The sequence below is a fragment of the Macrobrachium nipponense genome, chromosome 13 (genome assembly GCF_015104395.2).
Source record: "Macrobrachium nipponense isolate FS-2020 chromosome 13, ASM1510439v2, whole genome shotgun sequence".
NCBI lineage: Eukaryota > Metazoa > Arthropoda > Malacostraca > Decapoda > Palaemonidae > Macrobrachium > Macrobrachium nipponense.
This window is the reverse complement of record NC_087206.1, coordinates 37,015,604-37,042,517: the sequence shown is the minus strand read 5'-3', so window position 1 is coordinate 37,042,517 and position 26,914 is coordinate 37,015,604. Positions and strand designations below refer to the sequence as shown.

At 35.8% G+C, this 26,914-nt stretch overlaps 1 protein-coding gene across 7 annotated transcripts in view; it reads right to left on the bottom strand.

Annotated features, from left to right (window-relative positions):
* Positions 1-26,914, bottom strand: part of LOC135225745 (uncharacterized) — a 221,641-nt gene that overhangs the window by 133,485 nt on the left and 61,242 nt on the right. For 3 of the 7 annotated variants that reach the window (XM_064265144.1, XM_064265141.1, XM_064265140.1), the window contains exon 5: positions 10,920-11,044. The exons of 2 other annotated variants lie outside the window; for them this stretch is intronic. In XM_064265144.1, the coding sequence (XP_064121214.1) occupies positions 10,920-11,044 (125 nt within the window). Of the gene's footprint in view, positions 1-10,919; positions 11,045-12,339; positions 12,362-14,390; positions 14,443-26,914 lie in introns of those variants that run through there. 2 more of the 7 variants (XM_064265143.1, XM_064265142.1) reach the window with 2 other exon arrangements.

The following is a 26,914-nucleotide window of genomic DNA, read 5'->3' as shown; positions in this document are numbered from 1 at the left end:
CTTTGTTGGATGAGTGGGTTACATGCCTGCCTACCGATTTGGTGGTACAAGTTTGCTTCCCTGCTCTACGAATGCAGAATCAGTGGAATTTATTTCTGGTGATTAAAAACTCATTTCCAATATAATGTGGTTCGGATCCCACAATCAGCTGTAGGTTCCGTTGGGTTCCGTTGCTACGAAAGTAATATGTTACTAGCCAGGTAAAAATATCTAATCCTTCAGGCCAGCCCTAGAGAGCTGGTATTCAGCTCAGTAGTCTGGTTCATCTCTTACTCGCAGCAGTACATAGATTCAAATTTCACGATAGCAACACAGACATGTGTGTAGGTGACACAGTCTCGTCCCCTAGCGAAAAGGTTACGAACGACAGCCAATTAGTTCATTCAATTTATGCTAATGTTCATCAGCAGGGAAGGAGGGAGGGGTTTGAGCATGTAATTACTGTTTAAGTATAATTAACACATTGTTTTATAATAACACCATCATTTTAAATTATGCAACCTTAGAGTAATTACATAGCTGACTCCCACACTAACAGGAGGTGGGATAATTGGACATAATCTACTCTACAACATTCAAGTCATGTAATGAATTAGAAATAGATAAGCTGCTGCCATTGAAACCATGCTTGTCGCTCCTTGTTAGTTAAAAGAGCTTGTAGTTGAGACTGCCTCTAGTTGGTGCTCTACTTGACCTGTAGTGGAGCGGCAGTAAAGCCAAGGGTTGCCTCTACTTAAGGGGAGCCTTGAAGCAAGGATAATTCCAATTGCTCACAAGGACTACAATTTGCCCTGGGCACAGTACCACACACACTGAAGTAACACTGAGGTACAAACCACAACCCATCCACTGCAAGTGTCAGGTGCTCTGGGTAAACTGTACTCTCTTGGTTCGGGCAACAGGAGGGAGTCTTATGCTTTCTTCCTTGATAACATGTCAATAATAAAAATTTACAAGGTACTGCCTAAATTTTAACACTAGAAAAAGTCTCATACGTTATGAGAAATGAATGATCATACAGTTAGGGGCCCTTATTCACGTTCTCCGGATTCACTCTCTCCCTGCAATAAAGCACTCCCGGCTCTGATAGAACGGGTTTGCACTCGACTGTAGTTGTCATCCAGAGTTCCTATCAGAAGGAGCTTGTTCTGCTAAAAACCACACACTGTACAAAGATTTTGCCTCTTGCAGCTTAACCTCTTCCCACTCAACCCCGTGTATTCACGGGTTTAAGATAACCGTCATATTTCACAGTAAGCCCGAGTATACTCGAAATTCTGTTATCTCTTTCCTAGCAAATCCGAATAAACTCGGCTTTGTTTATATTAGTCTCCCACCATCAGAAAGCCATTTTCTATGGATATAAGTGCCTTCTAATAAAAAATTGTAGCTATCTTGGCGTTACTTAGCCATTTGAGACGCGTCCTTTCATCAGTCAGGACTTCTATTGTTTTTTGTGGATTTTTCTTTTATTATTGATATAACTATCATGAGCAGCGAGTGATAGTGATACAGCAGTACTATGATGGAATGGACAATCAGGGAAGCAAAAGTGATGGTGATACGACTTCACCAATACTCTGATAATTCAGATGAAGGATGAAGATGATGATGATATTCCTGATAACCAAGGCTGGCAAAGAATAACAACTTCGGATGATAAACCACCCTCTCCCCCCCACCTCCCGCAGAAATATTCCAGGTAATTTATCACTTTAGCATATACTTTAGAAATAAACAATAAAAAAATATACTTCATAAAGACTGGAATTTGGGATAAAAAATGTGAGAGGGAAGGGGTTAGTTAATTCATCCGTCAGGACGTTGAATTTCCCTAGTATGAACTTTGTTAGGATTCTGGTGTGGTTCCTAGCTGTCCATAACAGAAGGGTTCTTGCTGCTTCGCAGAAAGAAAAGATGCGTTCCTCCCAGTTTCTTGATGTAAGAGAGGGGTTTCCGAGCGGACAGTTACTACTTTGTTGCTGACCTGGTCCGCAAACTCCAACAGCACCGGGTGAATAGTCTTAAATTCCTTCAAACTGATGTGCCACTCTCTGTTGAACATCCCATGTCCCCAACACTTTGTGGTCTCCCAGGAAATTTCCCCAACCTGGACTGGATGCATCTGAATAGAATACAAGGTTGGGGCTCAGAGGAAGAAGGGATTTCCCCTCTAATAGCCTGTCTTCTGATCTCCACCATGGTAGCACAAATGACACGAACAGGTCCTCCTTTACTTCAGATGTTGCCTGGAACACAAATGAGTCTGGAAATTTTTCCCCAATCCAGATATCTTTAGGAAGAGCTGGAGATTCCTCATGTGAAGACTCCCAGACGACATGAACTGTTCTATAGAGGCTAGGGTGCCCAGCAGGCTCCTCCACTTCTTTGCTGAGCAATCTTGAAGGGCTTAGCAAATGGTCCACCTACTGAAAGCAAGACTTCACTCTTTGTGGGGATGGAAAAAGCCGAAAGCCACCGTTTTATCATCTCCAAATAAGACAAAATCCTGACAGGAGACTAACCGTGTAACTTCAAGTTAATCAGGAGACCCAACTCCTGCCGATGATGGAATTTTCTGCACGTCGTGTGTGTACTTCTCTGAATGTGACTGAAGAAGCAAATCGTTCGACTAGTTGCAGCCATTCGCAAGGGGGGCCCCAAGATGAGTATGTAAACACTTGTGGGGATGCTGAAAGCCTGAAGCACAGAGCTCTGCATTGGTAGTCTCTGAAAACAAAATGAACAAACTTCTCAGTCTTGGTGAATTGCGATACGGAATTATGCATCGTCCACATTGATGGACACCATCCAGTTCCCTCTGAAGAAGTGTAACAAAACCATCCGATTCTTTGCATTATGAATTCTGTCTTCGGACAAAAACATTCAAAATGCTTACATCTAACACGGACATCAAGGGCCCAAGGCCTCGGGGGACTTATTAATATTCAGTTGTAAAATCCGGGAGTTAGTGGACTACTAACAACTCTATGTCCGTCTTCTGCAGGAGTGACGAATCTTCTCTCTGACAGGGTAATAAATGTCTGATTTCTGAATTTTCCGAGTAGGCTAAGGGTGGAACGCTCTTGAAAGGAATGTTGTAGCCTTCTCTCAACCCTATATGTACAAAGGTCCTGCTCCTCTTACTTCCCAGTTCATCCAAACTGGAGGAACCTTGCTCCTGCAGGTGTCTGTGGAGGACTGGCTCTTTACTTCTTAGCAGGGATTTTGGAGGAGGATTTCCTATGATTTGTGGATTGAGACGTACTCTTCCCCCAAATCTAGGGTATGATCTAGAGCTTCTCTGCCATGACGGAGCTAATCTAGGGTATGATCTAGAGCTTCTCTGCCATGATGGAGCTGGCACCTGTGGAAGTAAAGGGTGCGAGCTAGTAGCGGCAACACAAGAAAACTTGGTTGAGTGAGAGAGAGAGAGAAGGTCCAGGGTAGACTTCATCTGAAGTTCGGAAAATACCCAACTAACTGTAACCTCAGGAAAATGGTGGAGAGTAAAGAAGGGTAGACCTCTGTGTCTGAGAACATTCCTTGGTGGTGAAAGGACAAGAGTTCTCTCTTCTTCAGAATGGCCAACGTAAAGGGAGAAGAAAATTCCTGGCTACTGTCTCTGATACTCTTATCCAGGTAGGAAGTTACTTGTTAAAGGTCCGTAAAAATATTTGTCCAGCACTGAAATTTGACTCTTAAGCTGGGGGTCACACACTCAAGTATCTTGATGGCATATGCCCACGTATGTGGATCGTGGGCATCTTCACGGTGATATGACCTTCGACAGCTGGTAAACAGGACATGGGCTGACAGACGTAAAGCCAGCACAGTACACTGCGCCGCAAATCTACATGCAACGCAAGCATGGTTTAACGCCTACTGGAACTGGCATGGCGAAGTCCTCCACAACCCCCAGATTTTGTGTTGCAAAGCATGGCATACTGACGTACGTATGCCGAGAGTGTAACATTCTAAAAGGACTGGCCTGTAAACAGAGCTTGCAGTTCCCCTATTCTGAATCATCATGGATTAAACAAAACAGCAGCCTTAGGAACTTAGATAACAACTGTTGAAATGAGATTCATTTGGAGCCACACAAAACTAATGAAATAAAAATGCATTACAAGAGCCCGAGACTAACACTAGAGCACTTAATGTGCGCCAAACCCCACCTCAATTAGAAAAGATAAAATATGAAGCCATTTCAACTCAAAAACAACACACTGAAAAGGTAATGAACTGAATAGAAAATAACAGAGAGAGAGAGAGAGAGAGAGACCTTACCTTACCTTACATCTTGTTCGGGTTGCCCCAGGTCCCTCAGTGTGAGGCACCTCTAATGTTCACCAGAGAGTTGCTAGTACATCTTCCGGTATATTTTGCATCTTCCAATCTTGGATGGTCTGGGATGCAGTTTAGATATTTGTCGAGCTTATTCTTAAACACATCTACGCTCACTCCTGATATATTCCTCAGATGAGCTGGCAACGCATTGAATAGACGCTGCTTATCGATGCTGGCTGCGTAGTGGATTAATGTCCTGTGTGCTTTTCCTTATTTTTCCTGGTATAGTTTTGGGCACTATTAATCTACCTCTGCTTGCTCTTTCTGATATTTTTAGTTCCATGATATTTTCTGCTATTCCTTCTATCTGTTTCCATGCCTGAATTATCATGTAGCGTTCTCTTCCTCCTTTCTAGACTATATAATTTTTTAAGAATTGTAGTCTTTCCCAGTAGTCTAGGTCCTTAACTTCTTCTATTCTAGCTGTAAAGGACCTTTGTACACTCTCTATTTGTGCAATATCCTTTTGATAGTGTGGGTACCATATCATATTGCAATATTCAAGGGGGTGGGAACTACGAACATATGTTTTATAAGCATAATCTGTGTTCAGCTTTTTCTTGTTTTGAAGTGCCGTAACAACATTTCCCAATTTTGCTTTACATTTTGCCAACAGAGTTGCTATTTGATCATTGCATAACATTCCTATTCATCATCACACCAAGGTCTTTAACTGCTTCCTTATTTTGTGATGGTCTCATTTATTAGGTCCCTTATATGCATATAGCTTTCTTTCTCTGTCTCCATAATTTATTGATTCAAATTTATCAGAGTTAAATACCATCCTATTTACCTCTGCCCAATCATATACTTTGTTAAGGTCTCTTTGTAGAGCGTTCCTATCTTCATCACAAGTAATTTCTCTACTTATTCTTGTGTCATCTGCGAAACTACTCACGTACCGAATCCTTAACATTATTGTCTATGTCTTCAATCATAATAACAAACAGTATTGCAGCTAACACCGTACCTTGCGGCACACCGGATATTACCTTGGCTTCATCCGATTTCTCGTCGTTTGCAATAACTATCTGTTTTCTGTTGTGTAAAAATTCTTTTAACCATTTTCCTACTTTATAACCACGATATTGTGTTTTTCTAATTTTCTTCGCTAATATATTATGGTCTACTTTATCAAAAGCTTTTGCAAAGTCTAAATAAACCACATCTGTTTCAATTTCCGCTTTTTTCATATTTTTGAATATGTTCTCACGGTGGACTAACAGTTGGGTTTGTGTACTTTTTCCGGGTACGAAACCATGTTGTCCTTTATTAAACAAATTATTTTTTATTAAATGTTTCATAATATTTTTCTTCATTACCCTTTCATACACTTTCATAATATGTGATGTTAGACTCACAGGCCTATAATTACTTGCCTCTAGTCTTGATCCACTTTTGAAAGTAGGGGTAATATATGCTAATTTGTGCTCATCATATATCTTGCCTGTATCTACACTTTGTCTTAATAATATTGCAAGTGGCTTTGCGATAGAATGAACTACTTTCTTTAACAAAATAGCAGGAATTCCATCAGGCCCTGCAGCAGCTCCATTTTTAATTTCATTAATAGCCTGCACAATATCAGCTTCATTAATATCTATGTCAGCTAAATATTCACTATTTTCATCCCTTACTTCTATATCGTTATCTTCATTATCTATTCTAGATGTGAATTCTCTCATATATCGTTCTGCCAGTATGTTGCAAATTTCCTTTTTTTCATTCGTTAATCTCCCTTCAATTCTCAGAGGGCCTATTTCTATTCTTCTTTTATTCATCTTCTTCGCATATGAGTATAATAGTTTGGGGTTTTGCTTGATATTTAATAGGGTTTTTTCTTCAAGTCCCGTTTTTCATTTTCTTTTGATTGTATAATCTTTTGTTCTGCATTTTTCTATCTTACTTTTTAGTTCTATAACTTTCATGCATTTTTTTTCTTTGCAAGACCTTTTTTCCACTTTCTGATTTTCTGGAACAAGATCCTTCTGTCTCTTGGTATGCATGAATGATGTTTACTTTTCTTCTTCGGTATATATTTTTCCACTATTTTCTCCAATATTTTACATAATATCTCCGTATTTACCCTTATGTCATCACTTACGAAAATGTTATCCCAATCTTTGTTAATTCTTCATTAATTTCTGACACTTTTATATTTTCACTGTAGAAGTTGTATTTTCCATATCCTTCCCACTTTTTCATTTCTTGCTTATCTCTATTTTCACTTGCTTTGGAATGAACTGTTAATTCTATGACATTATGGGTCTGAAATACTCGCATTCATAAACTATTATTTCTTTAACACATAATCATCTCGTTCACAAATACTAGTCTAAAGTATTTTCCTTTCCTTGTTGGCAGGCGATTTATTTGTTGAATCTTGTATTCTAGTAGCATATCTAATAGCTTTTCAAATTGCCTCTTATCTTCTGCACTACTATTACTCTCTTTTTTATATTGTTATAAGTACAACCACAATCTCCTATTCGTCTTTCCATTCTCCGAACGAAAGGAAAGTTGAAGTCACCAGATAGGAGAATAGTCCAGTCCTTGCCTTGTGATTTCTACATATTATCATCCAATTTTCAATTATTAAGTCAAACTCTTTAGTATTAGGGGGTCTATATATTACTATGTTTCATCAATTTTTCAGATTCAAATTCTACCGCTATTAGTTCACATTCTGAGTTACTATATTTCTCATATATTTTTCCTTGTTTTTTGTCTTTCCCATATATTGCGGTTCCCCTTGATTCCTATTTTTTCTATCTGATCTATAAGTTTGGAACCCTTTTATTTGATCATCATTCCCAGTCTCTTGGGAATACCAGGTTTCACTTATATTCATTATATCTATTTTCTTTTCATTTTGGGTTAGTTCTTCTAAGTACTCTATTTTCTTTTGAGTTACTCGTAACTAAACCCTGCGCATTCATCACTATGATGGTTTGCGTGTTTTCTCCTTCATTTAATACTGGTAGTAATAAGGATTTTCCCATGTCTCTTTCCTGTTCTGGTATGTTGTTCTTTTTTTCATTTCCAGAAATTCTGACATTAAAAAATCCAACTTTTCCATAATATTTGATCTTCTTCATCATAATTATTAATTTTGTGTCTGAATCTGCAATTTTCTCCGTTTCTGCAATATCCTCTTGCATAATAAATACAGTTATTATCTCTTGAGTAGAATTTCGGAGCTGATGCTTTGAAATTTTTTGCTGACACCTCTGCATATCTCATTGGTGGTTTGCTTTTCTCTTTTACCTGATATTCTTGATTTCTCTCTTTATTTGTTTCTTTCTTATTTTGGATTTTATTACTTGGTTGGTTATTTATTTGATTATGATTCATGGCTACAGGGTGCATATATTTGCATTTTTTGTCGAACTTACATCCTTTTCCTTCTTTTAGGTTTTTACATATTTTTGGATGCAGATCTCTGCAATCATCCCCATATCCATCTAAGTATGCACATTTACCATATATTTCATAGAGAGAGAGAGAGAGAGAGAGAGAGAGAGAGAGAGAGAGAGAGAGAGAGAGAGAGAGAGAGAGAGAGAGAGAGTGTGTGTGTGTGTGTGTGTGTGTGTGTGTGTGTAAAAGCCCTGATTATTAGAGCTCTTTTTTTTCCTCATGTACTTCTTTAGTTTGTGTTGAAAAATTTTGCTTTTGTCTTCTGTGTAATATTTTGGTCATATATTATTTTGTCGTGATTGTTTTTTCACTTCATATGTCTATACTCTGATGTTTGTTTGCTACTTTCGAAGTGAATACAAAAAAAAATTTAAAATGATTTACTGTATCGAGATAGTTTTGTATGTCTCAATATGGCTCTGCTGACCTGAAGGCGCCAACCTGACTTTTTATACCGCGCTACAGCGTTGCCACATCGCACAGGGTTGTAAACGTGCAAGTCGGTTTCCCGTAGGCTACCGCACAATTTGGAAAGATTGATAAGTGTTAAATTCATTGCAAATTCGTTGCAGTAGCAAACACACTAAGAAGCTAAAGCAGTGAAAACCCCTTAAAACAATAATTATTAATCCTGCCAACATGTCTTGCGGAAATAAAAGTCAGAGAAAAAATTCAACACCAACATCACTCTGGTAATGAATGCAATGTTTACATTATCATGCTACTCTACCAGGAAGATAGCTAAAGAAGTGTTTCCATTATCTTGCTACTTGCTTATTAGCTAAGTAACATCTCACTTATCCTCATTGTAAAAATTATTTAATCAAAAGATAGCTATTGAAATGTGTTATGGAACAATATCCGATTGTTAACAAGCATAAACAACAGTCCGACAAACCAATGTTTTTATATTTTAGTCCAACACTCGTCAAAGTATTTGACCAATTAACTGCATGTCGCGAGAGAGAGAGAGAGAGAGAGAGAAGAGAGAGAGAGAGAGAGAGAGAGAGAGGGATAGAGAGAGAGAGAGAGAGAGAGAGAGAGAGAGAAATTCTTGACTTGTTAACACTTGGACTGTAAGTACAAGAAAGAGATTAACCCTTAACGCCTAAGGGGTATAATAAAAACGTCTCTCCCGTGTGCCGAGGGGGTCTCGGAGTGAGTGCCAAAGCGAAAAAATATTTTTTTTCAAAAAATCAAAAACAGTGCGCTTAGTTTTCAAGATTAAGAGTTCATTTTGGCTCCTTTTCTTGTCACTGCCTGAAGTTTAGTATGCAACCACCAGAAATTAGAAAAAATATCATTATCATATATAAAATAATGCGATATATGATAGCGCAAAAACAAAATTTCATCTATAATGTATTTCAATCGAGCTATGAGCAAAACGGTTTAAAGCTAGTTAATTTATTTTCGTTGTAATTGTACACTAAAATTGGCGATCATTTTGGTATATACACATTGTAAAACTGATCAAAGCAACACAAGAGAAAATATTATCACAAAAATATGCATGAATTCGTAACGCGTGGATGTAAACAAGTTTTTTTTCAAAAATTCACCATAAATCTAAATATTGTTCTAGAGCCTTCCAATTTGTTTCAAAATGAAACAAATTGAAGATAAATGATTGAATATTACTATACTGTAAGTGTTTTAGCTTACAATTGCAGTTTTCGACCATTTCGGACGAGTTAAAGTTGACCGAATGTCTAATTTTTTTATATATTTTTTTTTATATGCAAATATTTCAAAAATGAGAAAAGCTACAACCTTCAATAATTTTTTGTTGTATTCTACATAAAATTGCGGACATTTTCATATATAAAACTCTATGCAATGGAGCAAATATTATGATAATGCGACGTACGCATTTCGGTGATTTTTTTTCATAAATTCACCATAAATCAAAATATTGTGCTAGAAGACCTTCCAATTTGTTGCAAAATTATTAAGGTAAATTATTGAATATTACAGTATAAGGGTTTTTAAAGCTTACAATTGTGTTTTTTCGACCATTTCGGTAGTCAAGTTGACCGATAACAGGTTGAAATTTGGCACTTATCGTTATTTATATGAAAATATTTCAAAACTGATAAAAGCTACAACCATGGGTTTTTTCTAGTTGAATTGTGCATGAAATTGCGCAATTTCCATATATAAAACATTATGTAACGGCTACTTTAAAATGGTGCAAACATTACAACAATTGCACGTGAGATTTTTTCGGAAGAGTTACCGCACGCACGTAAGGAAAGTTTTTTTCATAAATTCACCATAAATCGAAATATTGTGCTAGAGACTTCCAACATGTTGCAAAATGAAGGTAAATGATTGAATATTACTAGAATATAAGAATTTTAGCCTGCAATTGCGTTTTTCGACCATTTGTTCGGTAGAGTCCAAAGTTGACCAATTGGTTTAAGTTTGAAATTTTGGCACTTATTGTTATGTATATGAAAATTATTTTCCTTTAAAATGCTAAAAGCTACAATCATGAGTATTTTTGTTGTTGTATTCTACATAAATTCCCACACATTTTTCATATATAATACTTCATGTAAAAAACGATAATTAAAAATGTGCAAAAATTATGTCAAAGTGACCGAAAATACTTTCCAAAGGATGTGGTCAAACGATACTTTTTTAGTGCGATAAGAAAGAAATTGGCGCTTGCGCGCCTGCTTAACGATTGTAAACAAAACAACACCTTGGTTCGTGAACTCACAGCATCCCCCAAGGCACCTGATTCAAAAGTTTTTGGCTGGTAGGCCACAAGTATTTTTCCGCAAATTTAAAAAAAAACGTTTTGTATGTCAACGTAAATTACGGCCGGTCGGAACCCAAGGACAAAAAATGTCAACGTAAAATACGTCGATTAGGCGTTTAAGGGTTAATTATGCCACAATACATCAACTTACTATTGGCAAATGACAGGATTTAATACAAACAAGGATTTTGTAAATAAATCACTGATGACAATAGTCACCACCTTCTTACTATTAAAATCATCTCACTTCAGTTTTATTTCAGGAAACAAAGGGCATATTGAAAATGAAGCAGCTGTTAGCTATTACCTGGAACAAACCACCCGTCCCATGTACAAGGGACCTCTGAAAACTGCAAAGGATCGATGAAAAAAAAAACTATACCTTCTCCACTTGTACCAGTTGCTCCAAGGGTGAAACTTGTCTGAGGAAGTACAGCACCACTCCCTGGGTGTACAGATAATACTGATGCTCGAGATGATCTGGATACAACGACAGCACCCATTCTCCTGCCAAGTACAATTCCGTTACCTCTAAAAACCTGGCATTATATCAGATGAATGTTTATACCCACCAAGCATTACAGTAATATTGCCAAATTGACAAGATATATATTTTCATTACTGTTATTGTGTTATATATGGACCATCAGTCTTAAGCAAATAAAATCCTACAACTGTTTGAGTATGTAGATGACGAGCTTATCAGTCATTAAAAAACGGGTGATGCAGGACATTTAAAATCCAAGTACTTGGGACAAAAGGACATTCAACCACAATAGCAGCAATGACAAAATAAGGTGGTGCCTTTGCTATTCAACAATTTAGGTGTTTTAGGCTACCTACTATACTCCTACTCCAACTACAGCAAGCTTGTCACATTATGTTAACTATCAAACTCTACTACTTTTATTTCACTTCCCTTATATGGTTTGATTTAGAATGTGGATATTTAATTCAAGGTTTTTTTTTTTAACTACTTATCTCTCAGTTACCTTTACCTTCTGCACCATCAAGGTACAACGGATAGCAAAAAAAAAAAAAAAAAAAAAAACCTTAATTCTTAAAATGAATATATCTCTTATGTTGCCCATTCCCACATTAATAAGTTTGAAAAGTAAAATCAGCTATCCCTCTATAAGTCATACATTACTATAAATTAAATGCAGCCAATGGTGTTTCCTTACCTGATGAAAAACCATATTCCAAAGGCTACATTTATTAATCTTTAGGGTCATACCACAAGACCGAGAATCTCATAAAGGATGCCACATTAAACTATATGTAGTAAAGAGTGGACGGAGTCCTGTACCCATGCAGTTATGTGTGGAAGGAGTCCTGTGCCACTGACTCCACATAGCAAAGAAATATATACAAACCAGAAAGTATTAATGAAGATGAAGGTAAACTTCCCTTCCCCCTTCCTATGGGCAGTACACCTCTATAAAATTGGTAAGGAAAGGTTTTCCTTGCAATTATATGGTGTAGCAATTGCATGAACATCATGCAACTTGATCTACAAGGAAAGCATCAAACCTAAAAGACTTTCCCAGAAATTACGGGTGCATTTGGAAAAAGCTTTCTTGGAATAGACTTTCTCTTCTAAGGTCTGCTCCATAGCCTTGAACCTATCCAAGACAGCCTTAGTGATGTATGTTGTGAACAAAGGTTGAAAATCCTAACAAAATTTCGTCCAAAAATGATACCCCATCAGCCTTTCTGACTTATCTAATTTTCTGGTGGCCAACTATAGGCATCTTATATCGGAACTGGCACATGAAATTGAAGCCAAACGCCAGGCACTGGGTCTTATGAGGTCATTACACACTGAAAGGGAAACAAGTGTAAATGAGGTTTTTAATTAAAGGGACAAAGAGGAGAAAACACCAAATTTAGATGAAAGAAAAGATTTATTGAAACGGAAATACAAAAAATAAAAGGAATGAAAGGGGGTTTTGTAGCAAGGGGACAAAGGGATGCTGCAAAAACAATTCAAAAATTGTCCACAGTTCACCATACGAGGTAAACTGGTGGCACAACCATCTTACGGGGTATCAACTTGCATAATCATGAAATTTGATTACGTACATAACTTCTTACAAAAGGCTATCAACTTCTCAAAAAAGGAAATCTTGACGTATATTCCTCAGGTATTTTCTTACACTGCATGATCTTTTCAATTGCCTGAAAACAGCCGCAAGGTCAAACCGGTCAATTGAGGCATTACTGCATATTGCATGGAGTGGTCCAAGCTGCATCCTTTACACATGAATTCACCCAGTCTAAGTAGACCCAATCAAGTTCCGCATTGCGTCAACAAGTTTACACTTGACACAGCAGTGAGTTTTCAACATAATAAAAAATCAGTAGTCATACAATGTCAGACCATGGTTCTAACAAAGCATAATCTGCAACTCATCCTGTTCTATTTGTGAAGAGCAAGAACACTAGAAACAAAAATGAGTAAAGTCTTCAAAGTCTTGAGGGATTTTCCACAAATGGCAAGTAGCAGTCAACAGTGGAGAGGACTTTAAATACTCCAAAAAAGATCAAGAGCAAGGAGAAAAACAGTGCATGCAAGTACTGCCTACAGAAATGGAGGAAATGACTGCTGCTACTGGGAGTGGCATGTACGGGAGTGCTGTCTTTAGTCGTGTCATGAACAAAAGAGCGCTGCAAATGAGAGCACTGTACGGAAAAGTGGTGCACAGGTAATTAAGTACCACACAGCACCAAACTCCTTGGTGGTGAACAGCCTCAGCAACAAATGGGAGTGCTGAACTCCCCAGTGGCAAATGGCTCAAAGGGAACCAGAGCTAAACAATACCCTTGGCTTCTGTCCCAGGGACAAAGGGCTCTGATTGACCAGACAAACACTATAGAATCTGGAATCAACATCAATTACAGTAATCTCTTACTTACGATGGGGTTAGGGTCCAAAAAAAACCCAAATCTGGAATCAACATCAATTACAGTAATCTCTTACTTACGATGGGGTTAGGGTCCAAAAAAAACCCATTGTTTGTTGGAAAATTTGTATCTGGAATACAGCCTAGCCTACACTAGGGTAATCAGTACCACCTTTACATATAAAGTAGCCTAGCCTACATTATGCAGTATACTTCATACATGAATGGTATAGTAATGATTAATTTCAGCAAATTCTCTAGTTTTAATGCAGATTGGCTTATGATAATTGAGTTCAAAGAGAAATCGAGTAACTAACAAGAGTTAGTCTAGCATATGTATATGTATAGGCAACCACGGTTAAGGGCAAGGGGTTCCATTCCTAGGGGCCTGACGGCAAACAAAATTCGCCTGTAACCAAAATTCTAACGGGCCTCACAATCCACCTTACAGTGAAGTGCCTTAAGACTTATTAACAATGCCTATTCTGCCCTATTATTTAATAACTTTTTAATGAAAATTTTGAATTTCAGTCACCTTTTCCAGTCTACTAACATTTTCTCCATCTCTTTATTTATCCTATTATTCTAGTTAAATCAGCTACAAAGGCAAATGAGAAATGATAAAAGTACTTTTAGTACTGTTAAAATCGTTGGTTAAATGCGCCAGCCACCAACAACTGAACGATAACAGCTGTTCTGTTACAACAACTGAACCGAATCCGATTACAATGATTTGCTTGCATTTAAGCCTTCGAAATTAGTCAAGTAGAAGAGGACTTTAAATATTTTTGCATTATACCTTTATTTGGTATGGAGAAAAGATTGGCAAGGAATATACAGTATAGTACTACTAACTTTAAACTGCAGTTGTAGCTGAAGCTGAGAATACAAAATATTCACAAACTGCAGTTGTAGCTGAAGCTGAGAATACAAAATATTCACAGTGTCAATGCTAATGGCTTTCAATTATTGTGCATCAGCAACATGAATGCAACTCTACTGCAAATAAGTGGAGAAAAACAGTATTTTAAATTAAAATACTGACATTGAAAGAGCACATTTTACTGTTATCATTATGAAATAGGATGAAAACGAACATAATCAGTTTTTTCAACACAAAATAACATGCTCCCAACACCATCTATTAAAAAAAAAAATAGTGAGTTCACACAAAACATATATTTAAGTTATGTATCAACTTAAAAGCAATTCATATAACGAACAATAACCTATTTATGCTATATTGAAGCAAGTAAATCGCTCTGAATTATGCTATATTGAAGCAAGTAAATCGCTCTGAATAAAGTCAAGTAGGGTGAAATAACCCTGCCTCTGCCATTAGCTATTTCCAAAACCAAAGCATAGATAGTTTGTTTGTATTTATAATGCTATAGTAGTGTAATATAAACAGTATTATTGGATAGAGTGAAGTAAAGCATAACTTTTTAAAAGAGCCCAGAAAAGATGGTATTCATTAACTTTGTATTTTGTGAGGGTCTCTTGGTGCTTGGGCAAAACCCGAAAACACTGAAGTACATACTGATAACCAGAAAACAGCAGCATCTATTAACGGAAAATAAAAACTAAGTCTAGTTCACATATTTAAGTAGATTTTCAACTTACAAACCTCAGATAAAGAAAAAATAACCTTGTCATTTACAAATAATTTCTGGAGATTATTTTACACTAACAGAAGCAAGAAAATCACTCTGAATCGAGTTGAATACGGCAAAATAATCTTAAATCCGCCGTCGTCTGATTTTTCCAAAAACAAAACACGATCGGCTTGTTTGTATTTTATAATACAAATAGCAATACAAGACAACAAACAGTATTATTGGATTTCGTCGTACTACAAGCTTTACATTATTTATCTTTTATTGGCATGAAAACACCAGTAAAATGTGTTCTTTCACGGCCCTTAGTTTGCATGATAATATTTATTAGCAACTTCAATAGTTTTCTCAGGTTCAGCTATATCTTAGTTTAAATGTAAAGGTATATCTACTCGTTTATATATATATGATATATATATATATATATATATATATATATATATTATATATATATATATAATATATATATATATATCTATATAAAAAATAAAAAAAAAAAGATAATATATTGGTCCAATTCAGCATAAACTCATTTGTAACATAACTACGTAATTGTTTACTATTGTACAATGGTTGAAATACATGCCAAAGATGTTGTTATCATCAAATTCAGTTGCACTTGGCAAAAACAGTTGTTTCTCATTCAGTTGTTCATGTCTGTACACATTTACACAAGTATAACGTCAAAACAACATGTACTTTCAATCCTCTTTTGCTGTTTTAGAACCTATTTAACTAGAAGATGGGATAAGTTAGGCTATTGTAATGTGGTCTCACTCATTCCTTGATTCTACACTGCTGCCTGTGCGTGTTGCTTCCTTGATTCTACACTGCTGCCTGTGCGCGTTGCAAGCAAAACTTTTAAAAATTTTAAAAAACCTATAGTATCAGTATTAACTTGCTAACCCCATTGTAAACATCGGCTTATTGCTAGAAATGAATTATCACAACTTGAACACTACCTGTATACAATTACGTGATTGGTGCTTACAAGATATATCTGAAAGCCATAATACATATCTCCATAACCATATATAAATGTATATCCCACAAACATTTACACACCGCCACTACAAATGTGTAATAGGGAAGATGAGTTGACCGAGAACACAGCTACCTTAGCTTTGCCAAAAGTTTACAATGTATCAGTTCTTTCAGACTAACAGAATTCAAGATATTTGGTGTTTAAGCTTCTCAAATCTTGTTCAAAACTTCTGACATTTCCATATTATCCCTAAAGGCACCACAACCCTTCACTGTAGCATCTTGCAGGAATATTCCTCTGCTGAATTATTTGTGATACCCAAGATTTTACATCACCAGAGAAAACTATAATCACCTTTAGCTACCAACTTCCACAAGATCTCCCATGCTCAGGAAAGAACACATTAAGGGGGCCAGCCAATACAGGCAGTCCCCGGGTTACGACGGGGGTTCCGTTCTTAAGACGCGTCTTAACCCGAAAATCGTCATAAGCCGGAAAGACTTGTTGTTGAAAACATGTCCACAGGGAAATTTTTTATCACTAATTTGCAATAACGTTATCTCTAAATTATCACTTATTTACTTTTTTCATGTGCAACACTGTTGTATTCACAAATTACTGTATATTTCATTGAGAGAGAGAGAGAGAGAGAGAGAGAGAGAGAGAGAGAGAGAGAGAGAGAGAGAGAGAGAGAGAGAGAGAGAGAGAGAGAATTACATAAAACCATTAAATTTGTTGACCACTGTATGGCAATGTTACTTTCCCAACTCCGAGTGTCACTGGAGTTATGAGGTAGGGAAATTGATACAGAAAAAAGACGAAGGGAAGAATTTCTTTTGAAATTAGTTATCGTATTATTACTACTTCTATTATTATTATTTGAAAATATAATAAACACGTGCATCTACCATAAAAATTAAAAACTCTCATCTCAGTAAGAAAGAGGAATTATCCTTACAAGTGAAATGGAATGGTCATTTTCATCTCTTTAAAATACGACCATTATGAATTTTGTAATTAAGTTTTATTATTATTATTATTAAATAACTGAAATTATCAATAACATTTTACATACTAGTACCATAAAAATTCTTTACTAGTACCATAAATTATTTCAATCTCAGAGAGAGAGAGAGAGGAGTAGAGAGAGAGAGTAGAGGAGAGAGAGAGAGAGAGAGAGAGAGATTATCTCTCTCTGTTCTCTCAAACAATACTTAATAACGCTTCCAGCGAAAGAGAGGGAGGGAGTTACCACTATGCCACATTATTATCTTGTGTGGAGAGAGAGAGAGAGAGAGAGAGAGAGAGAGAGAGAGAGAGAGAGAGAGAGAGAGAGAGAGAGATAGAGAGAGAGGGGGGGGGGGGGGGGAATTTCATGAGCACTTGATTGCAACACACAGCAGCTCTTCCCCCTCCTGGCTGTCACAGAAATTGATATATCTGACAGTGTAGTACATGGAGTTGAGAGAAGGAAAGTTACTGAAAGAAGACTGGGATTTCCTTCATTCTTCCACTTCTTACTAATTCACTATGGTATTTTCTTAATGAATTGATATTATTGCTGTATAAAATTAATATTAATATTTGAAAATAATGTAAATCAATTATTTATCATACAAAAAAAAACATATATCTTTGTCCGTAGTAGAGAGAGAGAGAGAGAGAGAGAGAGAGAGAGAGACCTTACAGACCTTACAGACCTTACATCTTGTTCGGGTTGCCCCAGGTCCCTCAGTGTGAGGCCCACCTCTAATGTCTACCAGAGAGTTGCTAGTACATCTTCCGGTATATTTTGCATCTTCCAATCTTGGATGGTCTGGGATGCAGTTTAGATATTTGTCGAGCTTATTCTTAAACACATCTACGCTCACTCCTGATATATTCCTCAGATGAGCTGGCAACGCATTGAATAGACGCTGCATTATCGATGCTGGTGCGTAGTGGATTAATGTCCTGTGTGCTTTCCTTATTTTTCCTGGTATAGTTTTGGGCACTATTTAATCTACCTCTGCTTTGCTCTTTCTGATATTTTTAGTTCCATGATATTTTCTGCTATTCCTTTCTATCTGTTTTCCATGCCTGAATTATCATGTAGCGTTCTCTTCTCCTTTCTAGACTATATAATTTTAAGACTTGTAGTCTCCCATGTCTATGGTTCTTCTTCTTCTATTCTAGCTGTAAAGGACCTTTGTACACTCTCTATTTGTGCAATATCCTTTTGATAGTGTGGGTACCATATCATATTGCAATATTCAAGTGGACTACGAACATATGTTTTATAAAAGCATAATCATGTGTTCAGCTTTTCTTGTTTTGAAGTGCCGTAACAACATTCCTTCATTTTTGCTTTACATTTTTGCCAACAGAGTTGCTATTTGATCATTGCATAACATTGTTCCATCATCATCACACCAAGGTCTTTAACTGCTTCCTTATTTGTGATGGTCTCATTATTAGGTCCCTTATATGCATATAGCTTTCTTTCTCTGTCTCCATAATTTATTGATTCAAATTTATCAGAGCTAAATACCATCCTATTTACCTCTGCCCAATCATATACTTTGTTAAGGTCTCTTTGTAGAGCGTTCCTATCTTCATCACAAGTAATTTCTCTACTTATTCGTTGTGTCATCTGCGAAACTACTCACTACCGAATCCTTAACATTATTGTCTATGTCTTTCAATCATAATAACAAACAGTATTGCAGCTAACACCGTACCTTGCGGCACACCGGATATTACCTTGGCTTCATCCGATTTCTCGTCGTTTGCAATAACTATCTGTTTTTCTGTTGTGTAAAAATTCTTTTAACCATCTTCTACTTTAATCCACGATATTGGGTGTTTTTCTAATTTTCTTCGCTAATATATTATGGTCTACTTTTATCAAAAGCTTTTGCAAAGTCTAAATAAACCACATCTGTTTCATTTCCGCTTTTCATATTTTTGAATATGTTTTCACGGTGACTAACAGTTGGGTTTGTGTACTTTTTCCGGGTACGAAACCATGTTGTCCTTTATTAAACAAATTATTTTTTATTAAATGTTTCATAATATTTTTCTTCATTACCCTTTCATACACTTTCATAATATGTGATGTTAGACTCACAGGCCTATAATTACTTGCCTCTAGTCTTGATCCACTTTTGAAAGTAGGGGTAATATATGCTAATTTGTGCTCATCATATATCTTGCCTGTATCTACACTTTGTCTTAATAATAATTGCAAGTGGCTTTGCGATAGAATGAACTACTTTCTTTAACAAAAAATAGCAGGAATTCCCATCAGGCCTGCAGCAGCTCCATTTTTAATTTCATTAAATAGCCTGCACAAATATCAGCTTCATTAATATCTATGTCAGCTAAATATTCACTATTTTCATCCTTACTTCTATATCTTATCTTCATTATCTATTCTAGGGGTGAATTCTCTCTTATATCGTTCTGCCAGTATGTGCAAATTTCCTTTTTTTTCGTTCGTTAATCTCCCTTCAATTCTCAGAGGGCCTATTTCTATTCTTCTTTTTATTCATCTTCTTACATCATATGAGTATATAGTTTGGGGTTTTTGCTTGATATTTAATAGGGGTTTTTTCTTTCCAAGTCCCGTTTTTTCATTTTCTTTTGATTGTATAATCTTTTGTCTGCATTTTCTATTCTTACTTTTTAGTTCTATAACTTTCATGCATTTTTTTTCTTTTGCAAGACCTTTTTTCCCACTTTCTGATTTTCTGGAACAAGATCCTTCTGTCTCTTGGTATGCATGAATGATTTTTGTTTACTTTTCTTCTTCGGTATATATTTTTTCCACTATTATCTCCATATTTTTATATAATATCTCCGTATTTACCTTATTGTCATCACTTAGGAAAATGTTATCCCAATCTTTGTTTAATTCTTCATTATTTTCTGACCATTTTATATTTTTACTGTAGAATTGTATTTTCCATATCCTTTTCCCCACTTTTTCATTTCTTGCTTATCTCTATTTTCACTTGCTTTGGGAATGAATGTAATTCTATGACATTATGGTCCTGAAATACTCGCATTATAAACTATTATTTCTTTAACATAATTCATCTGTTCACAAATACTAGGTCTAAAGTATTTTCCTTTCTTGTTGGCATGGTGATTTTATTTGTGAATGTTGTATTCTAGTAGCATATTCTAATGCTTTTCAAATTTGCCTCTTATCTTCTGCACTACTATTACTCTCTTTTTTTTATATATGTATAAGTACAAAACCACAATCTCCTATTCGTTCTTTCCATTCTAACGAAAAGAAAGGAAAGTTTGAAGTCACCAGATAGGAGAATAGTCCCGTCCTTGTGATTTCTACATATATCATCCAATTTTTCAATTATTAAGTCAAACTCTTTAGTATTAGGAGGTCTATATATTACTAGTTTCATCAATTTTTCAGATTAATTCTACCGCTATTAGTTCACATGCTGAGTTACTATATTTCTCATATATTTTTCCTTGTTTTTTTTGTCTTTCCCTATATTGCGGTTCCCCTTGATTCCTATTTTTTTCTATCTGATCTATAAGTTTGACCCTTTTATTTGATCATCATTCCCAGTCTCTTGGGAAATACCAGGTTTCACTTATATTCATTATATCTATTTCGTTTGCATTTTGGGTTTAGTTCTTCTAAGTACTCTATTTTTCTTTTTGAGTTACTCGTAAACTAAACCTGCGCATTCATCACTATGATGGTTTGCGTGTTTTCTCCTTCATTTAATACTGATAGTAATAAGGATTTTCCCATGTCTCTTTCCTGTTCTGGTATGTGGTGTTCTTTTTTTTTCATTTCCAGAAATTCTGACATTAAAAAATCCAAAACTTTTCCATAATATTTGATCCTTCCTTCGTCATAATTATTAATTTTGTGTCTGAATCTGCAATTTTCTCCGTTTCTGCAAATATCCTCTTGCATAATAATAACAGTTATTATCTCTTGAGTAGAATTTCGGAGCTGATGCTTTGAAATTTTTTTTGCTGACACCTCTGCATATCTCATTGGTGGTTTGCTTTTCTCTTTTACCTGATATTTCTTGATTTCTCTCTTTGTTTCTTTCTTTGTTTATTTTGGGGGGATTTATTACTTGGTTGGTTATTTTTTGATTATGATTTCATGGGGCTACAGGGTGCATATATTTGCATTTTTTGTCGAACTTACATCCTTTTCCTTCTTTTAGGTTTTTACATATTTTTGGATGCAGATCTCTGCAATCATCCCATATCCATCTAAGTATGCACATTTACCATATATTTTCATAGTTTTGACATAACTTAGGATGTTTGTAGTAACATCTTTTCTCCAAATCTGCAATTCCCTCTTTTTAAAAGGTTGCATATTTTGTCTTTCTTGTCTATTTTTTCCTCTTTCCGTCATTGTATGATCTGGGTAGAGCCTCTTCGGGATTTGCTTTTCTGTTGTCATATCGTAATTTATTTCTTCGTAGGTATGCTGCTTTATTTGCCTCATATGTAGTAATCAATGAGTATCTCTGCATCCATACTTTTATCTTGTTCTTTGTTTTCCTATTTTTTCTGTCATTTCATTTTTTTTTGTTTACTTCTCTTCCGTTTTTCCTCTTTCTCTTTTTCTTTTTCTTCTTTCTTCCTCTTCCTCTTCTTCTTCATCCTCAACTATTTGTACATTCAATCTTGATTTAATAACATTGTCTATCCATGGATAGACATGTTTGAACAAAAAATTCTTGTATCTGTTTCTCAAATCTTGTATTACCTCAGCACACTGTGGATGGGTCGAATGTTGCATGCAGCACATTTTCTGATTAGGTTTTGTGGATTGACTATGCTATACCAAACCTTACACAGTTTGCATGCTTTTTGGCATCCTTTTTCCTAATGCATCAATTAGGATATTCACAAGATTCAACCTTATTCATTTTTCTTTGTTTGTCGGAATATGTTGGTTTATGTATATTTTCTTTATGAGTCTCTTGACCACTTGGATTTATTTGGAACTTCTTCAATTATTTTCAAGATGTTTTCATTAGATTTGTTCCAGTTGAAGGATTATATCCTTCTAATATATCTATGAATGCTTTTGTATCTTTTTGGTTAGGACTGTTGCTGATTTCATAGATGAGAAATGCCAGTTCCTTCCTGCTACCTCATCGTATTGCGAATCTGCTAGACACGCCAAATTACGCCACCTTTTCCCCGCAGTTTGGAACTTACTGCCATCTGTTCTGATTTATAGTATTACACTTGATAAACTAACTTAGAACAGCTTTATCCTACTATTTTCACACTAATCTTATCACCGATAGTTCACCGAACTTCTAGATATTTCTCAAATTCTAGTCGTATGTTAAACTTGTGATATCTTGTTGATTATTTTGTGACTTCACGCGGGACGTCTCACCAAGCAAGATTGGCTTACTAGAGGAGAGAGAGAGAGAGAGAGAGAGAGGAAATTATATGAGAGAGAAAATTATTATTTTTATTATGTGATATAATTTCAACTTATTAAACTAACTAATACAGTATTAAGTCAAAATTAATATTTTGAAATTAGTAAATCATTTTTGTATTATAAAAATAAAATGTATTTAGTCATGAAAATAAACATCAAAATACACTTATTAGTGATTATTCGTCGGAAAAGAGAGAGAGAGAGAGAGAGAGAGAGAGAGAGAAACTATGGTTTTTTAATATCCAAGTCTAAGTAGAGTATAAATGGATTCTTTAAGTGAAAATAATGTTTCAATGATATTTGCTGTTTTGTATTAAGGATATGTATACTGTTTGAGAATGCGTTCCTTATCCTTGACTATGGTTTTTACCATACAGTTTAATAGCGTAAAATTAATTTATGCGCCCTCCCGCTCAGTCCTGCGTATGAAGTATTCGTTAAAAAGCATAAAAAAACCATCGTAACTTGGAATTTGCGTTGTAATCTAACCAGAAACTTAGTTTTGTTAATTATGTATACTGGAAAACTAGCAAGGATTTTTTTCACTATTTGCGCTTTTGGACCTGTTATAAACTGCGCATCCCAAGCGGAGTGTATTCATTCGCCTCGGAAACTAGTTCCGCATATGAGGCGTCACTACAAAAAATTTAAAAATACGACATAAAAGTGTTCGAAAATCATCATAACCCTCAAAAAATTTTGTGTAATCTAACCAAAAACTTATTTTTATAATATACTGTGCTAAACTATAAAAGGATTCTTATCATGTATGCATTCTTAAAAGGCGTCGTTAACTCGGAGCTGTCGGAAGCGTCAGCGTCGTAACCTCGGAACAAGCGTCGTAACCCCAGGGCGGAGTTTTCAATGAATATTCAAGAAAAGCGGTCCGTAACCTTGGGAACGTCGTAAGCCGGAGCCATCGTAACCCGGGGGACCGCCTGTATATGGGAGTATAGGGTGACAAATGCCAAGTTGTGATAAAACTCAAGGACCATCATATGGCAATGGAGAATGTGTATAAAAAATATTTTGTCAAAATTCTTCTTACTTTCGTTGTTACAGGGTAATTAGGTAAGTAACTCAATAAGCCAAAAAACATTGGTCCGTACAGAAAATGCATATTCCTTATCGTAATTTTTTATAATTGTCAAACAAATTGCAAGCAAATGATATCTGTAGTAGATTCCACGAGTTTTTGTAGGAGGGAGAGTTCTCAGCTTACCACCCTTCAGTGCGAGCAGAAACATGAAAGAGGGGGCAGGTTCGAGTTTCACCTCTTGACATTCTCTTGCTTTTACATCTGTTTATCTATGTTTAGGCAAGAATTCCACCATGTCAAAGAGGAAAAGGCAAGAATTCCACCATGTCAAAGAGGAAAAGACAAGCAAAACATCTCGCTAAAATACAGAAAACAAAATTCATTCTAATACGAGTTCTGAAGATCATAATATCATTCACTCCTGAACTCTGAGATCATAATATCCGCATATTAGTGAGTTAGTGAAGAGAGAGAGAGGGAGGGCTGACCCCACGTTGTGCAATGCTTCAGGCTACGTTCTTTGAGCAAAGGGATCTTCATTTATAATAAATAAATTTTGCTTTATTAATACACAAAAAGGAATATGAAATTCATAATAATCATGATTTATTAACCCTTGAATGCCTAGCCGGTATTTCCGAAAGTGTCTCCAAATATGACTGGTGGTGTTCGCGAGTGAGCGCCGAAGCGGATATTTTTTTTTTTTTTTTTAAATCACGGCATGCTTAATTTTCAAGATTAAGAGTTCCTTTTTGGCTCCTTTTTTTGTCATTGCCTGAAATTTAGTATGCAACCATCAGAAATGAAAGAAAATATCATTATCATACATAAATATTAGAATGTATGACAGTGCGAAAAAAATAATTCATATATAATGTGTACAAATCGCGGTGAGCAAAACAAAGTTAACGAGTTAATTATTTTGTTGTTGTATTGTACACTAAATTGCTTTGATTTTGGTAAATTATTTTGTTGTTGTATTGTACACTAAATTGCTTTGATTTTGGTATATAACAAGTCGTAAAACGATCAAGGCAACACAGAGAAAATATTATCACAATATGATGCATGAATTCATAACGAGCGGGCGTAAAAAAAAAAAAAAAAAATAAAAAAAAAAAAATCTTAAATTTCATTGACGGTAGTAATCCCAAGTCTTAATAAGTATAGATAAAATTTGAAAAATGGTAATTTTAGGAATAAATCGGCCTGGTGTCACAAAAAAAACAAAGGTCAGAGGCAAAATCATATGCAGCTTTGGGAGATGTCCCAAGTCACCTTAGTAAGTGGTATGAATGTCTGGAGATGTCCCGAGACACCTTAAAGTTTGTATGAGTGTATGAATGTTAAAGTCCTGTCCTTAAATATGGCATTAGCCGGCCGGCCCTCTAAATGGCAACAATCTCTTCAGCTAAAACATGGGCAGAGTAATCAATAGGTGCACAAGATTTGGGACCTGTGCCAGAACAAACTGGAAAGGGGGATAACGGACATATGTCCAGACCATTCCCTGATATACCACAATTCACAGCAGCACCAAACTCAGGGTGCATAACTGGGCATACTGAGTAGAGGCACCGTCTCTTCTACCTCAGGAAAATTTTCCCTACCAGAAGCACTGATAGAGGGTAATGGTGATAAAATACATTAATTTCGACTAAATCCTGTCCTGAGTAAAAAATGAAGCTTATATTGAGTCAGGAACCACAATAGGATAAGGTTGCCATGCTAAGGTAAGCAGTGTCTTGCAAATGTTAAACTGGTTGCCATATTACCAGTCAACACCCTTGTACTGAGTGCACAAGTCATGTTGATAAAAACATAGTGAATCTATACTACTATGGCATCGACTTACATTGCAAACTCACCTGCTATTAGTAGGATTCATCAAACACCCAAATGAAAGCCCAAGAAAAACCATACAACACCAACCATCTTGGTTATTAGCAATACCGTTTTATTGAGTTGTCTCAGGACAACAATAAATGAATTTGCAGCTCTATTATGCAACGATCCCAACTTATTACCACTTTTATCACCATTCACCCCGTTATTTTTAAACTGTCAGGAACAGAAACCTGTCCCACAATACCCAGGGGCTGCCTGCCAGTCACAGATTGTAACCACATGGCCTCGTGGAGGGAGGGGGATGCAGGTGGATATAGACCAAACCTTAAAGAAAAAGGAGAGATCCTCAAATTATACTGTCATACAGTTTCACTGGCATGGATGGAAAATCTATATACAAAATCTATATACAGTTCTCCCGGATTCACAGGGGATGGGTACCAGACCCCCACGAATAGTTAGAACTTCCCTCTAAAAATGCTTATATCTGCCTATCTTAAAAATTCAGGTAACAAATGTATACTTAAGCATCACCCTACATCAAAATTTACCATTGAATTGGCATTATTAATATTTCAAAGTCGGTCTGAAAACATTTTACCCTTAGAAAATATTCAAACAGCCAATGCTGTGAGAGAGAGAGAGAGGAGAGAGAGAGAGAGAGAGAGAGAGAGAGAGAGAGAGAGAGAGAGGAGAGAGAGAGAGAGAGAGAGAATTATCATATTACTGTATTAATCTTAAGAGATTGTATTACTATAATATCAAGATGTATTAGTACCCTTAAAATCATATATGAACATACATGTACTAACTCTCACTTGCAGAGAGAGAGAGAGAGAGAGAGAGAGAGAGAGAGAGAGAGAGAGAGAGAGAGATTGTCCTTACAGTGATTAAGAGAGTAAAATGGAGATTATTGTATTTTAAAATACTCGCATATGAATTTTCTTTGTAATTTACAGTTTTTGTTTTAGTATTATTATTATACACATATAGTATTATTATTGAAAATAATAACTTTATTACATGAAAAGATCTTAATGAGAGAGAGAGAGAGAGAGAGAGAGAGAGAGAGAGAGAGAGGAGAGAGAGAGAGAGAGAGAGAAGAGAGAGAGAGAGAAATTGCATAAAAAACCATTAAAATATTTTATTCTTATTATTTGAAAACATCAGAAAAAAAAACACACAATCTACAATAAAAATTCTCATCTCAGCACGTAACTGAAATGGAAAGGTTATTTTTATCTTTTTAAATCACTACCACTTACAAATTTTTGTAATTACAGTTATATTAACTGAAAATATCAAACATATTACATACTAGTACAATAATAATTCTTTCTACTAGTACAATAATAATTCTTTCAACTCAGGAGAGAGAGAGAGAGAGAGAGAGAGAGAGAGAGAGAGAGAGAGAGAGAGAGAGAGAGAGAGAGAGAGAGAGAGAGAGAGAGAGAGAGAGAGAGAAGCTTTTTTCCCACAATTTTTAAAGCAATGGTTTGTATTCCCAGAGGAACAAATCAAGCCTTAAAGCA